The 14,606-nt window shown below is 41.9% G+C and overlaps 2 protein-coding genes across 5 annotated transcripts; both read left to right on the plus strand.

The window, feature by feature from the left end:
* The first annotated feature begins 2,476 nt into the window (after nucleotides 1–2,476).
* On the plus strand, nucleotides 2,477–12,319 carry washc5 (WASH complex subunit 5). Of its 3 annotated transcripts, none has more exons than XM_057045026.1 (29): nucleotides 2,477–2,544; nucleotides 3,125–3,375; nucleotides 3,467–3,612; nucleotides 3,682–3,766; nucleotides 3,883–3,983; nucleotides 4,499–4,691; nucleotides 4,810–4,962; nucleotides 5,149–5,262; nucleotides 5,667–5,838; nucleotides 5,959–6,086; nucleotides 6,363–6,492; nucleotides 6,655–6,767; nucleotides 6,969–7,135; nucleotides 7,356–7,431; nucleotides 7,603–7,713; nucleotides 8,061–8,201; nucleotides 8,589–8,669; nucleotides 8,774–8,875; nucleotides 8,968–9,147; nucleotides 9,253–9,377; nucleotides 9,524–9,686; nucleotides 9,781–9,883; nucleotides 9,971–10,050; nucleotides 10,124–10,227; nucleotides 10,394–10,523; nucleotides 10,633–10,729; nucleotides 11,111–11,264; nucleotides 11,440–11,527; nucleotides 11,814–12,319. In XM_057045026.1, exons 2-29 carry the CDS (start codon nucleotides 3,190–3,192, stop codon nucleotides 11,868–11,870), a joined length of 3,480 nt encoding a protein of 1,159 aa, XP_056901006.1. In that variant the 5' UTR covers nucleotides 2,477–2,544; nucleotides 3,125–3,189; the 3' UTR covers nucleotides 11,871–12,319. The 3 variants fall into 3 exon arrangements, with proteins under 3 accessions (XP_056901006.1, XP_056901005.1, XP_056901007.1); XM_057045025.1 differs by having other exon boundaries at nucleotides 2,484–2,544; nucleotides 3,132–3,375; XM_057045027.1 differs by lacking the exon at nucleotides 2,477–2,544 and having other exon boundaries at nucleotides 3,442–3,612.
* Nucleotides 12,320–12,390: 71 nt separating this feature from the next.
* On the plus strand, nucleotides 12,391–14,393 carry nsmce2 (NSE2 (MMS21) homolog, SMC5-SMC6 complex SUMO ligase). Of its 2 annotated transcripts, none has more exons than XM_057045030.1 (6): nucleotides 12,391–12,734; nucleotides 12,911–13,023; nucleotides 13,176–13,329; nucleotides 13,456–13,547; nucleotides 13,667–13,773; nucleotides 14,118–14,393. In XM_057045030.1, the coding sequence occupies exons 1-6, from the start codon at nucleotides 12,620–12,622 to the stop codon at nucleotides 14,227–14,229; spliced, it is 693 nt and encodes a 230-aa protein (XP_056901010.1). In that variant the 5' UTR covers nucleotides 12,391–12,619; the 3' UTR covers nucleotides 14,230–14,393. The 2 variants fall into 2 exon arrangements, with proteins under 2 accessions (XP_056901010.1, XP_056901011.1); XM_057045031.1 differs by having other exon boundaries at nucleotides 13,673–13,773.
* Nucleotides 14,394–14,606: the final 213 nt, after the last annotated feature.

Genomic DNA, 14,606 nt, shown 5'->3' on the forward strand with positions numbered 1-14,606 from the left:
TGGAATGGGATGAACCAAATCAAAATTCTATTATTGTCACCGTGGTTGTTCGCCAGGTGGGTATTATATTGCTTCAGATGGTTGCCGCTGTGTCCACAAAAAGTTGCCTTTTCCCTTAACGACATTTTTTTGATGTGATTTTTCAAATGTTTTCGCACACTCGCACCATTTAAAAGTTCAGTGTGCTGAATTTTGAAATCCTGCTTCCATCCCTTGATTAAATCCTAACAATTGTACAGTAATACCTCTCTTAAAATCAATTGTTGGGCTGGATCTGAATGGCATGATGTTTATCATGGAGCGACAGGAAGAACATTCATGCTCTATTTTCAACACTGTATGTTTCATACGTGTGGAACTTGATTTTGCTTCCTGTTCTTTTATTATGGTGTTCACATAACATGTTAGAACACAGGTTGTTACTGAATGAGGGAAAAGAAAGAAAATGGCCTCGTGTTTGTCCGTGGGAGCTCTTCTGTGTGTGCCTGTGCTCACCACGCTCATCATTACCCTGCGTGCATCTCCGTTTGTGTGCTGGAACATCTCAATCACAGAGCAGAGATCATGTTCAATTACACCTGCAATAACTTTAAGGTCTCGCTGGACAGAGAAACCATTTGTATGCTAATAACTATGACAGGAGTAATAGCTGAGAATAAAAGCTACAGCTGCTCCTTGATCAGACCTGATATTTTAGCATTACCACTATCAGCCTTTCCAGTTGACGCTGAGACTACTTGTTGGCGCTGGAAATTATTTTCAGGAAGGGGTTTGGCATAGAACACTGGTGATGTAAGAGCCCTGGCGGTGGATCAGTTCTCTCTAGGTTCATCTTGCTCAAGGGCACTCCAAGATGTAGTTGGCAGGGATGCTGGGGTGGCTGAGCATGATGCCACCTGAGCCACAGCATGGATCTATATTCTTACCATGGATGGACAGTCCTTCGCTATCACCCCTATCAGCTGACAGACCAGCTCAGTCAAAATAAAGACAGAAATTATATAATCTGGTTTTATGCATTCCTGTTGCATATCCACTGACACTGGAAATGAGAGCTATAAAGAGGGACATTTCAGGGAGAGAGGCTTGCTGTCTGCAGCTCTCAACTTCAAGGGCCTGGAAAAGATCAATGAGAAAGGACAGCAGTGGGACCAGACTACAAATTGAGCAGCCTTTAATCACCTCACACAGTTCAGTCGTGTGAAAGTTCCCACTACAGAATGGTCTCATCTGTAGCCAAGCTCAATTGAGTCAACACACTGCTACTAAAGGACAAACAGAGCCGGAAAGGACAATCGCATTATCCGACAGCACCTCGGCACGCACACCCACACACTGGTGATCCTGCATCATTAACTCCTATAAATTATGACTAATATACTGACAACAACCTCAGGTGTCTTGGTAATATTAAACTAAGCACTTAGTCTGTGTCTATTAAGTCAAAATATCCCACTGAGGAAAGGACAAATCTGACTTCTCAGCCAATTCAATGAGAATCAATAAAAGTAGAAAATGAGTTACATCAATGCACATAATGAACACAGACATGAGGATCGTTGGGCTCTTTGCAGTAACTCTTACTGTGTGGGCACATGCGATGCATTAATCTGAAACCATTAAAACGTGTATTTTAGAACAAAGGATGTTCTATACTAAGTGAATTGATTTAATAAGAAAAAAGCCGTTAAGGTTAATGATGACAGGTGAAGAGACCTCATTACTGAAAAGCTTTCACGATGCATCAGGGAGCCAATATAACTGGCCCCTGCGCTGGTGAGTGTGACCTTGATGTGGTGGTATGTGGGTTATAAATCAGTAACCACAGGGACAGAGTCCCTAGTTTGTGGACAGCAGGGTCAATGAGGGGGAAAAAAGCTATGAATCTAAATTGTGCCTACCTGTCATTCCTAGTTGACCCCTCAAGCAAAATATGTTTAAAGGATTCTGTTGCATTACAACAAAATTGCAAGCATTTTATCAAGCATGTTAAACCCAGCTCACCTTACTTTGTTCCCAACAATATTTTGAAGTCCCATAGAATAAACATACCATTGTTTCCCCCCATTACTAACCAATTTGAACATGATTTGATTATTCGATGTAGATATTTGCACTACACGGGTGCTGAACAACGATCGGTTTGCAGGGAAAGAGTCAGGAAAGAAATTGCAAATCTCTGCATCCCTGCGGAGGTCACGATGTTCCCAGTCAGCGGAGCCAAGAGAGGCAGAAAAAGTCCAGTTAGCAGTGGATCTTTGTCGCCATCTAGAGAAACAGATTCCTCAAACTATACGCGTCTTTCGTTGAGGTGAGATACATAACTACGTGCAAAGCGCCATTTTATGTAGTGATTTAAAATTCACTCAAATAAAATAACAGTTATATGTTGATGATATCGTTTGAATTCTTGCAAAGAAGACACCCTTCTGTCCACCACCGGCGTGTCAAGTGGGCATAATCAAGCGCCCCCCCAGCAGAGTCACGTGGTTGGTCATGTGGTTGTCATGAGGAAGTAAACAGGGAACATAGGGAGCTCAAAAGGTATGTCTTTATATCGGCAATATTGGGATTTGTACGTTTTTAAATTAATAACTGTTGACAAACCTAGCGATAGAATTGCATAGTTTATATGCCGTTATATGCAACATCGAGGCAAATATTATCTATCAGTTAATATGCTAACGTTATTTAGCTAAATGAAACGCTAAATGACTAATGAATCTTACAATTAAAAGGCTTTAGATTGCCAGATATCGTTGTCCCAAAGAGATTAGATGCATAAACATCTGTGTTTATTTTGTTGGTCTCTTACAAACCTTAAGACTTGTTATCGTAGTAAAGTGGCGTTACAATATCAAATACACAGCAGCGCTCTTCAAGTTTTATCGGTTTTATGGTGACATTTTAGATGCAAAACAAACAATTTCCGTAAATAGCAACATGTTTATTTCTTCTAACAGCATTACACATCGCCGAAGAAATAGAAACACAGTTTTAATAATAGTTATTTCAATTTTGGGCGTGTTGCGTCTCTTCTGACTTGCACCTCTGCAGCAGAACTGATCAAACTTTGTATGTTAATATCAGCAATAATTGGTTTTAAAATGTGTTCTTTTTCCAGACTTAAGGACAAACACAAGGTCAAAGTGTTGTTGCCGTCATCCTCCGACTCTTCCTCCTGGTATCATGGTGGACTTCTTAGCAGAGAACAACCTGTGTGGCCAGGCCGTCCTCAGAATAGTTTCTAGAGGAAATGCCATCATTGCTGAGCTATTGCGCCTTTCTGACTTCATCCCTGCGGTTTTCAAGCTGAAGGATAAAAGTGACCAGCAGAAATATGGAGATATTATCTGTGATTTTAGTTACTTTAAGGTGTCTATTGTTTCTTTGAAAGGCATGCATTCATGTTACAAAAGCTAATCACTCTGTGTATATCAGTTGTAAAGGTTTTCCTACCCTCCAGGGTCCAGAGTATTATGAAGGGAAGCTGGAAGCCAAACCTGAGCTCCAAGACCTGGATGAAGAATTTAGAGAGAACAACATTGAAATTCTGTCAAGATTTTATCTGGCTTTTGAGAGTGTCCACAAGTATATCGTAGATCTTAACAGGTTCGGCTTCAGTTTATTTAACCTTTTTTTTTAAAATGACTATAATATAAAGTGGTGCCCCCTCTTTAGATATCTGGATGACCTACATGAAGGTGTTTATATCCAGCAGACCCTGGAGACTGTCCTTCTAAATGAGGATGGGAAACAGCTTCTAGTAAGTAATAAAAATGAGAGTTGATGCTAATTTATGACAATTCTCGGTTCCATAGTCCCTAAAGTTAAAAAAAGCTACTTCAGAGGTTTATTGTTTTTGTTTTTTCTGTGAATCAGTGTGAGGCTCTGTACCTTTATGGAGTCATGCTGCTGGTAATTGACCAAAAGATTGAAGGCGAGATCAGAGAGAGAATGCTCGTTTCCTACTATAGATACAGGTATCTCACACACAAACACACATGCATAGAGTAATGTGCATTTTAATTTTCTGTCTATTGAACATATCTTAAACCTCCTGCATATATTTTACCAAAATATTATTGAAACATACATAATTTCATCATAATCAATGTTTTTCAGTCCAATGCCAGAATGCCATATTTGTAGCTCGGGACAAACTTGCACTCTGCAGACAGACATTCATACGTCTATACTGATGCACCTGGAGTGGAATAATGAATGGCTGTGTGCATGTAGACCTACTGTAGAAATATCTAGTTATACAGGTGAGCCTGATATAATGCAAATACAGTAGAGTCATGAAAGTCAATCTGAGTGATCCCTGGGGAAATTTACCCACCTCCTCCTGCTGCATCCTTCATTTCAGCTGTGTCCCTTTACTTAATGTTGGTTGGGAAGTAAACACAGTATTTGTGACATTGTTATTGTTTTTACCCAAGGGCAGCTACGCGGAATTGTCTTCCATTAATTTGTGGTTTTGTGCGTTCTCTAGTGCTGCTCGGTCTTCAGCCGACTCCAACTTGGATGACATCTGCAAACTGCTGCGCAGCACAGGCTACTCCAATCAGCCTGGGGCCAAACGACCGGCGAATTACCCGGAGAGCTATTTCCAGAGGGTTCCCATCAGTACCACCTTTATTAGTATGGTGATTGGGAGGTTGCGCTCGGATGATATATATAACCAGGTGAGCGCTCACATCTCTCTGAACTTTTGTTGTTATTCTCTTGACAGTTTACTGTGCTGTGCATTTTAAAATTGCATGTTTAAATGGGTATATGTTTTGTCAAACGTGTGTTCATTAGGTGTCTGCGTACCCTCTGCCAGAGCACCGCAGCACAGCACTGGCAAACCAAGCAGCCATGTTGTATGTCTGCCTCTACTTCAGCCCCTCCATACTGCACACACAACAGGCCAAGATGAGGGAAATAGTGGACAAATATTTCCCTGACAACTGGGTAAGATAATATTACTTAAGCATTCAAGTCACAGTAGGCTTTAGTCTATACCAGTGATTGTATGCCAGCAGAGTGGAACTTGATGCCCTCCATTTTTGTCTGACAAACGCTCTGTGTTTAACCGCTGGCATTATTGCAGCTTTTTCAGATGGTTTTAAGCAGACCGTTTGTGTCGCCTGTGTGCAGGTTATCAGTATTTACATGGGGATCACAGTGAACCTGGTGGAGGCATGGGAACCATACAAATCTGCCAAGACTGCACTCAACTACACCTTAGACTCTGCCAATATCAAAGAGCAGGTATTAAAAAAAACAGGATTTATTACTTAGTGTTGCTTAGTTTTTATTTTTGTCAGTTCAGTGTCCTCTGTTGTGGTTTGGTTTTGTATGCTGGCACCTAACACTGAGCCTGTAGGATTGAAAGTCGTCCATATTGTGTGCGTGTGTGTGTGTGTGTGTGTGTGTGTGTGTGTGTGAAGAATGTAAATTGGAGGAATATTCAAATTGGTGACATCAAAGGACATTTTAAACGTCTAAATGTTTGATTGATGTATAACGGCCACACTAAATCATGCGTTTGAAGAGGCAGCAGATAGCAGGACCATACCTTCTAATGGATGATCACGGCAGCCAATAAATGAATAATTTATAGCCCAAGATAAAAGGTACTTTTAACTATAACCCCGATGTTGGTGCGTGTCTAGTCCAATCGATATGCAGGTAGCATGGAGAGTCTGAGGCCTCATGTGCAGCAGCTGCTGAAGGAAGGTTTCCTGAGAGAGGAGATTATTTTGGACAACATTCCCAAACTGCTCAACTGTCTGAGGGATTGTAATGTTGCCATTCGCTGGCTGATGCTGCACACTGCAGACTCAGGTGAGAATGGAGAGAAGGGTTTCTGCAGCATGTTTAAAACACTATCTGCCAGTCTGCTAACAAAAGCCCTCACTGTCTATTAATGCTCACGCTAATGCCCAGGTTGTTATTTTCCCGCAGCCTATGATCCCAACAACAAACGCCTGCGTCAAATCAAAGACCAAGTGCTCAACGACTCCAAGTACAACCCCAGGATCCTCTTCCAGCTCCTCCTGGACACAGCTCAGTTTGAGTTTACACTCAAAGAGGTGAGGGTCTACCTGAAACGTGTGTCCACCAGTGTTTTGTGTCATATCATTTTGATCAGATACGTGGAAAAATCTTGATATTTATCATTGATTTTGTTTCAAGACTATTAAGGTTTTTAAATTTGTCACTAGCTGATTGAAAATGGATTCCTCAATCACATCTTTAATTTTCTTCAGCATTAAAACAAATTCTCTGGTTTTACCTTTTATAATGTGAATGGTTACACTCTCTGCTACTGTGTGATATCAGTGAGTTGTGTGCCCGCCCTCCTCCAGATGTTCAAGCAAATGCTGTCAGAGAAGCAGATCAAATGGGAAAACTATAAAATGGAGGGGTCGGAGAGAATGACGGAGCTGGCGGAGGTCTTCTCTGGTGTCAAACCCCTCACCAGGGTGGAGAAAAACGGTGAGAGACAAAAGCTGAACATTTAGTTGAAGGAAAGGGAACGTGTTCTCTGTTTTTATTTAGCTGCCCTGGATGATTTCGTGAATGCTACAATCTTTGAAGCAGCTTAGAGCAATAAAGGAGAGAAAGTCTCTCAACCCCTTCAATACTTGCCTCTTGCAGAGAACTTACAGGCCTGGTTCAGAGAAATCTCAAAGCAGATCCAGTCTCTGAACTACGAAGACTCCACTGCTGCTGGGAGGAAGACGGTTCAACTCATACAGGCTCTTGTTGAGGTGAGCGAGCTGCTCTGTCACACCAGCTTTACATTTTCACATTAAATTGATCATGGAAATCTGAAACCGCCCTGAACCTAACTCCGTTTATTGACCAGTTTACGCTGTAGCTCTGCTTCCACAAACCGTCTTATTGGGTAAAAACTCACTGTGGGGCACCAGCTTAACTGATCCTTAAAATGTTTGCCATCTGGTCTGTAGGTGCAGGAATTTCATCAGCTAGAATCCAACCTTCAGGTTTGCCAGTTCTTGGCTGACACCAGGAAGTTCTTACACCACATGATCCGCACCATCAATATCAAAGAAGAGGTCCTCATCACCATGCAGATCGTTGGAGACCTCTCCTACGCCTGGCAGATCATTGACAGGTACACAAACTGTTCTAAACATCCAAAGCACCATTTTCAGCTCCTTTCTACGTGTTTTTAAAATATCTCCTCTGGTATGAAGATGAAAATATCAAGTCAACAAAGAATGTTTTTATGAAACCCAGCATCAGAGTTCCACGCTTATCTTTACTCAGTTGTGGGTTTTTTTGCTCGGTAGATTTCACAACTTCTCTGTTGCTCCTTATGTTTTAATCCGCAGCTTCACATCAATTATGCAGGAGAGTATCAGAGTGAGCCCATCCATGGTAACTAAACTGAGAGCTACGTTTCTGAAGGTGAGCACAATTTGTGCCCAAAACCCCATCCACAACATCCTCTGCAGAGGAATGATCTGCAACACCTGCAGAGGATGTTGTGTTAATGCTGTTTTTAAAGATCTAAAGACACGTCACCAGGATTTGCTGGAATGCAGGTTGTAAGTTAATTACATGCATTCGTGTGATCAGCTGGCATCAGCGTTGGACCTCCCATTGCTGCGTATCAATCAGGCCAACAGCGCCGACCTGCTGAGCGTCTCGCAGTTCTACTCTGGAGAATTGGTGGCTTATGTGAGGAAGGTATGTTACATGATAGTAACACGGCTTCATTCCCAAGCATTACCGCTCATCTAAAGTTCTGAGATGGTGTCTAAATACGGAGCTCTGCGCGTTGCCCTTTGGTAACAGCTGCAGGTGTGATTAATGTTTCCGGGACCATCTGCTTGGTAAATTCAGCAGAAAACGGCCACACAGTGGATGTGTTCCTCCTGTTGTCATTACCTTCTGGCTTCCTCAGGAATTTGCTGCATTAAATCACAGTGTTTTCCCATCACGGGGACAATCCTTCCTCTGCAGTGTTGTGGACCACCTGCCTTTGATATCCAAGCCCAGACTCACGCTCGGTTGGGCTTTTCGGTCTTTCGCAGGTGTTGCAGATCATTCCGGAGAGCATGTTTACTTCTCTGGCCAAAATCATCAAACTTCAGATCCATGACATCATGGAGGTGCCCACACGGTTAGATAAGGATAAACTCAAGGACTACTCGCAGCTCGGAGCTCGCTATGAGGTAATCCAGCCAAACAATCAGCTTTTTCTGTTGTGCGTGTAGGAGTGGAGCGTTGCTCAGGATGAAGGAAACAGCATCTCTGTTTCTCAGTGAGGCCTGTGTTTCTTCTGTTTTTCTCGCTGACTCATCTGCTTTCTGTGGAAGAGACAGAATCCATTGTTTTGCTGGTATTTTGGGATTTTTTTCAGTCTCACTAACAACTTTTTATGGAAGACCAAGCCTTACTATGGAAACGGATTGAAGAGCTATTTTCTGTTATGGCGTGTTGGCATGTTTGACACACTTGATCCTGCTGAAACTTGAAAAATTGCAAGCAGACTATTGCATGATGACAGCTCTTTTCACGAGGATGACTTTCGGATTTATTTGGGCTTGGTGTGATCCCAGGTAGCGAAACTCACCCACGACATCTCCATTTTCACTGAGGGGATCCTAATGATGAAGACAACTCTGGTTGGGATCATCAAGGTAGATTAAGTGACACCTTCATTTTTCTTTTTCATCATCTACTCAGTAGAATATAGTGCATTAATAATAATAATTATAATAATTAATAATGTGCCTTTTTTAAGGTGGACCCGAAGCAGCTTCTAGAGGATGGCATCAGGAAGGAGCTTGTAAAGAGGGTAGCTTACGCTCTACATAAAGGACTGATCTTCAACCCCAAGGCTAAGGTCATATCTTGTGTCTCCTTTATGCTGATGTTACAAAATAATAATAGAATAACAATAACAAGGTAAAGCTAAATAACCTTCTAAACTTTTAGCCAAGTGAGCTCATGCCCAAGTTGAAGGAAATGGCTGCCACCATGGATGGATTCTACAGGTCATTTGAGTACATCCAGGACTACGTCAGCATATATGGCCTTAAAATCTGGCAAGAGGAAGTATCGCGTATCATTAACTACAATGTAGAACAGGAGTGCAACAACTTCCTGAGGGCCAAGGTCAGGAAACCCAGCATGCGTTCTGAGTCCTTTTCTGCCAAAGTTAATCATTTGCGAAGGTTGTTTGATGGTGAAAGTTGTGTGTTTATGTCTCAACGCGCTCAGATCCAGGACTGGCAGAGCGTGCACCAGTCCGCCCACATCCCCATCCCCAAGTTTCCCCCTGTGGATGAGTCTGCCACATTCATCGGTCGCCTTTGCAGGGAGATACTGAGAATCACTGATCCCAAGTAATCCTGATTATTTTATAGGCTCTAAAATAGAAAGTATTGACTTGTTCCCCCTCAGGACCACTGCACTGTAATCAGGCTTTGTGTGTTCTGAGTAGTGCAGAGTCTTTAGAGGATTTCATGACAATCCCTGGTGCTTCCTCCAGGGTAACCTGCTATATAGACCAGCTGAACACCTGGTATGACCTGAAGAGCCACCAGGAGGTCACCAACAACAGGCTCTTCTCTGAGATCCAGAACACGCTCGGTACATTCGGCCTCAACGGCTTAGACCGCCTGCTCTGCTTCATGATTGTCAAGGAACTTCAGGTATTTAGTGGACAGAAAAGCTCTGTGACAGGTGTAATACCATGTGTCTTTATTTGTGCAGCTTTGCTTGATAGGAACCTTTTTTTCCCATCAGAACTTCCTGATAATGCTTCAGAAGACCATCCTGAGGGATAAAGCTGCGGTGGATGTTTTTAAACTAATGCTAGGTGCTGCCAACCCTATCCAGGGCATTGTGGGTAGGTTTTCATTCAAGAAAGCAGACAAAGACTTTTATTTTTTCACCTTTTAAGACTGTTCATCATTCTTATCCTTTTCTGCAACAGCTAATGCCAACAAAGTGTACGCCAGTGCTGTTGCCAAGACCCAGAAGATTTGGAGTGCATATCTGGAGGCCATCATGAAGGTGCTGTCCCGTTACAATGCTCTCATTGTGTGATGTGAAGTCTCCGTTACAGGTTATATAAATGCATTTGTAGGTGGGTCAGATGCAGATCCTCAGACGGCAGATCGCCAATGAGCTGAACTACTCCTGCAAGTTTGACTCCAAACACCTCGCTGCTGCTCTGGAAAACCTTAATAAGTCAGTCCAATCACAACTCCCCTCACCATCAGCTTATAATTAATAATTAATTAAGGACAAATAAGGAATGGTTTAAGAGAAACGAGGAAAACGTTTATGTTTAATTGTAATTTGATGTTGAAATGTTACCAGGTGGCTATCTTTAATCTCTCTTCTAATCTGGCAGGTCTCTGCTGGCAGATATTGAAGCTCATTACCAAGATCCGAGCCTGCCCTACCCCAAAGAGGACAACACTCTTCTGTATGACATCACTGCTCACCTGGAGGCTGCCGGCATTCACAATCCACTGAACAAGGTCTGAAATATTAGACGCATTAATGCCGAGGAACAAACGCTGTAAAGTCTTTTCGGATCTGCGTGGTTACGCATCACAACGACACCTCTCGTCTTTATTTCCGTCACAGATATATATCACCACAAAGCGTCTGCCTTACTTCCCCATCATCAACTTCCTGTTCATTATTGCTCAGCTGCCTAAACTTCAATACAGCAAAAACCAAGGCAAGTTTTGTTTTCATACTTATGCTTCAGTTACAAGGAGTTTGCTGACACCTCATCTTCACTTGTTGCTCCTTGTCTTAAAGTTTGAAAACCCCCACATGGGATTAATGTGATCTGGCTCAGAATTCTGCAACATCCCTTCATAATAGCCAAGCATGAAGCCATTACATTCTCTAGTAAGCAGGCCTGGTATTGCCTGTCCTGTAACCCATGGGACCCTGGCCTTACTAATGGAAAATGCTCATAGCTGCAAGAAAAATCAATTTCAACCTTAATAGCTTAAGATAGGAACATTCATTTTCATACATGGAGAAAAAACACTTCTCGGCATGATTTATTAGAGAGAGAAAAAAATCTCATATGTTATTTACCCAATTTTAGGAATGACCTGCAAAAAAGCTACAGACCCAATTGACTGGCCTCCGCTTGTGCTTGGGATGCTCACGCTGCTCAAGCAGTTCCACTCAAGATACACGCAGCAGTTCCTGGCCCTGATTGGTCAGTACATCCGCTCTATTATGGAGCAGTGCACAAGGTAATGATCCCTGCTGACCTCCTGGTAAATGCTGCTTACATAGTAATATTTCTTTTAGTTCTGAACAGGCAAATTCTCCTTCCCCGTTTGCTGGATCTCTGTATTTTTTCATGAAATGTTCCCTCTGGTTTTAAATCTCCAAGCAAATCGAAGTTTCCATTTGATCTCTTCATAGTCAGAAGATCCCCGACATTCCTTCTGATGTGGTCGGAGCTTTGATGCTCCTTGAAGACTACGTGAAATACACAAAACTGTCACGCAAGGTAAGGTGTTTCTGACGTGAATGATACTTCCAGCGATGTTGTAAAAATCGGTCAGTTACAAGCGTTTTTCATCATTTGGTGCAGAAGGGAAGTCCTTGCTTTGATTCATGGCTTAGCTCAAAAGTAATATTTTTGACAGACGTGTTGCTGTTTTAAAGCATGTAAATTTTATCTCTGAGAAGGTTAATTACTCTGAATTAGCTGTACATTAAAGATGTTCTGATGAAAATGTATTCCACTCTATTTTGGTAAACTTATTTATCTATTTACTCTCTGTGTTCTGAAGGTCGCTGAAGCTCACGTGCCCAGTTTCATTTTTGATGAATTCAGGACAATACTGTGAACATCTGGATCAAGCATTTACTAAACTAAATAGTGCTTAGTTTTGGGGTTGCTTTTTTCAGTCTGCAGAATGTTTTGATTCCTATTATTGATGATTTGTCCTTTTCTAATTAAATTCACATTTGTTTCATTGTATTCAGGCATCTAAGTACGGCTGTGTCAGTCTGACCCAGGATGAACATTAGTGCAACTCTGAATGTTAAGCAGGGCAGCTGGATGGAATGAAACATCCATTCAATTTGGATTACCAACTGTGTTTTCATGTCATCCATAAAAAGAAGCTGTCCAAGATGTTTGTCACATTTTTCCAATAATGAATGTCTTAATATATTAATATTGTACATAGTTAGACTTTTTTTTTAAAGATGTGCGTCTTAATTTGTACACTATAACTTTGTGTCATTTTCAAATTTATATATGCATTTCGTTTATAAACAAAGTCCACAAAAAGCACGTTTCTCTTCTTTGTTCCCGATCTTCAAATGCTTTTATTTTGGAGAGAACGGAAGTCGTGATCAAAGTGTTCCTGCTTCACGTTTCTTCGAGATTTTGCGGCTGATTTTGAAATTTCTGCATTAGCAGTAAAAGAGGCATTAAAACACGGTTGCAACGTCATAATAAGACGATTTTGTAACTGTCATCTGGCTAAACCAACCGCAACGTAAAAAGTTTAGCGATTAGGTTAACGCCGCGTTGGCTAAGTCTTAGCCTAGCCTTAGTTTAACTTAGCTTAGTATCAGAACCGCTGTGATGTCGCTAAGTTCTGTCCACGGAACATTATCGAGCCTGAAGACATGTCAGACAGACATTGGCACCGGAATGGACACAATTACAGATGTCGCTTTGGACCTTGTAGAGACTCAGGGTAACTCACATGTACTTTCTGCCTTTTCTGCAACATTTGGATCAGGACGTCAGGAGTACTAACGCTAGCTGCGCAACATAGCAGAATTATTGAAGCAGTCAACACTTCTTTGCAGTTATCTGTGCTTTTTATGCTCTGGCGTCTGTTTTAAGGTCACTGTGCACTTTTGTTCCCAGATAAAAATATGACAACTTCCATCAAAGAGATGGAGGCTATGATTCTGGAGTGCGCCAAGCTGGATAGGGAGATAAACAACTTTGTTGACGTCATGAAACAAGCTACATCAGAAGTAAGAGCAATTTACCAGAATAATCCGACAACCTAAAAATCCAAATGTCAGGTTGTTGGATTAAATAACAGGGGAACCAAACAACATAATCGATGGGATTAAGGATCATTACGCTATATGTAGATCAGACTAACATTCTCTGGCTTGAATAGATTTCTACACAGAATCTAGAGTCGATGGTCAACTTGTCCACCAAAGCAAAGGAGCTGTTCAGAGACAGAATGTCCAGGCTGTCTGACGCTGATCTGCAGAATCACCCCAAAGTGGTGGCCTTCAAGGACAACATCCAGAATTCTTCCAGCCAAGGTAATGGCCGTGCACTGAAAGACAGGCTGACTTTAGGACAAGAGAATCACAATAGCTTTGCTCGAAGAGGCCTCCTCGAACATTCTCCCGCCGATGTTGGGGAAGCTCATTGATCTGTGTTTTCAGGCAACCAAAACGCCGAAGAGAACTCGGACGAGATGGATGACGAAATCACCGTCACACAGACCCAAGTTAACCTCACCTGCCCCCTCACAAAGGTGAGTCTCTCTTTGAATCACTTTTAATTCATCAACAAACTGAACAGGAAAAAAAGAGCCCTGATTTGATGGTTCATACTAAACCTTCTGTTTATGTCCCTCTACTCTTTGTGTTCAAGCTGCAGATGGTGAACCCGGTAAAGAATAAGAAGTGCAGCCACAACTACGATCAAGAAGCCATACTGAGTCTGATCACAAATAAGCAAAAGCAGAAGAAAACTTGCTGGTGAGACACTTTCCTTCTGAGGGCTGTTTAAAGTTGACTCTTTTTCTTTTTTTTGCAGCAGTAAAACAGTTGACAGGGTGGTGCAGTCAGTATTATACTGCCATGGTTGGGAATAAAATATTTCTTGTTGTAAAGGGGCAAGAGTCCCCTCCCGGAGTCAGTTTATTGAGCTGTCAATGAGGCTTAGTGTATTAGTCTGTGGTCACTTGTACAGCATAAATGAGTCTTTTATCACCGTACGACGATGCCAGCACCTCTTAAATCTTGCATTTGTGTGATTGCGTGTGTTTCAGGACGCTTTCATCCTGTTATGTGTGTCTTCTTTTTTTCTGTTGCTCCTCCAGTTGTCCAGTGGTGGGCTGTGCAAATTCAGATGTGAGGCAGATGGACCTGGTTCCTGACCAGGTTCTGAGACGAATGATCCAGAGCCAGAAGAGACAAGGCACAAAGACATAATCTCACCCCACCCACCCCTACATAAAACAAAAACAGTCCTACATTTAAGACAATTTAAAGAAAAAAAATCATATCAGAGTATCTGTTCTTATTTCAGCTGATGCTCCAGCTTCGTTGAATGGCGAAGCTTCACTGTTTCTTTAATAAAGAATGTCATATTTAGAGTTCTGTGGCATAGATGATGCAGTATGGTCAAAGAACCAGAAGGGAGCAGCGTCAAAAGGTCCGTTTGGTCACCACGGATGACAAATTCGCATCACACTAGTGCTTATTTTTGTGTTTTTCTGCCCCTTTTAATAGGATTTCGGGGCCCATCAGTTAAGTTTGATTTTTTTTAAAAACACTATAGTTTCATCAGGTAGGTAAAAGTTTCCTTT

The sequence above is a fragment of the Takifugu flavidus genome, chromosome 10 (assembly GCF_003711565.1).
Source record: "Takifugu flavidus isolate HTHZ2018 chromosome 10, ASM371156v2, whole genome shotgun sequence".
Lineage (NCBI taxonomy): Eukaryota > Metazoa > Chordata > Actinopteri > Tetraodontiformes > Tetraodontidae > Takifugu > Takifugu flavidus.

Excerpts from the sequence above, each read along its gene's own strand:
- washc5 (XM_057045026.1), top strand. The coding sequence starts at position 3,190 with ATGGTGGACTTCTTAGCAGAGAACAACCTGTGTGGCCAGGCCGTCCTC. Across the intron at positions 8,876-8,967 it reads TCTTCAACCCCAAGGCTAAG|CCAAGTGAGCTCATGCCCAA; the intron begins GTCATATCTTGT and ends CTAAACTTTTAG. Across the intron at positions 10,228-10,393 it reads GCTCTGGAAAACCTTAATAA|GTCTCTGCTGGCAGATATTG; the intron begins GTCAGTCCAATC and ends CTAATCTGGCAG.
- nsmce2 (XM_057045030.1), top strand. The coding sequence starts at position 12,620 with ATGTCGCTAAGTTCTGTCCACGGAACATTATCGAGCCTGAAGACATGT. Across the intron at positions 13,330-13,455 it reads CCAGAATTCTTCCAGCCAAG|GCAACCAAAACGCCGAAGAG; the intron begins GTAATGGCCGTG and ends CTGTGTTTTCAG. Across the intron at positions 13,774-14,117 it reads AAGCAGAAGAAAACTTGCTG|TTGTCCAGTGGTGGGCTGTG; the intron begins GTGAGACACTTT and ends TTGCTCCTCCAG.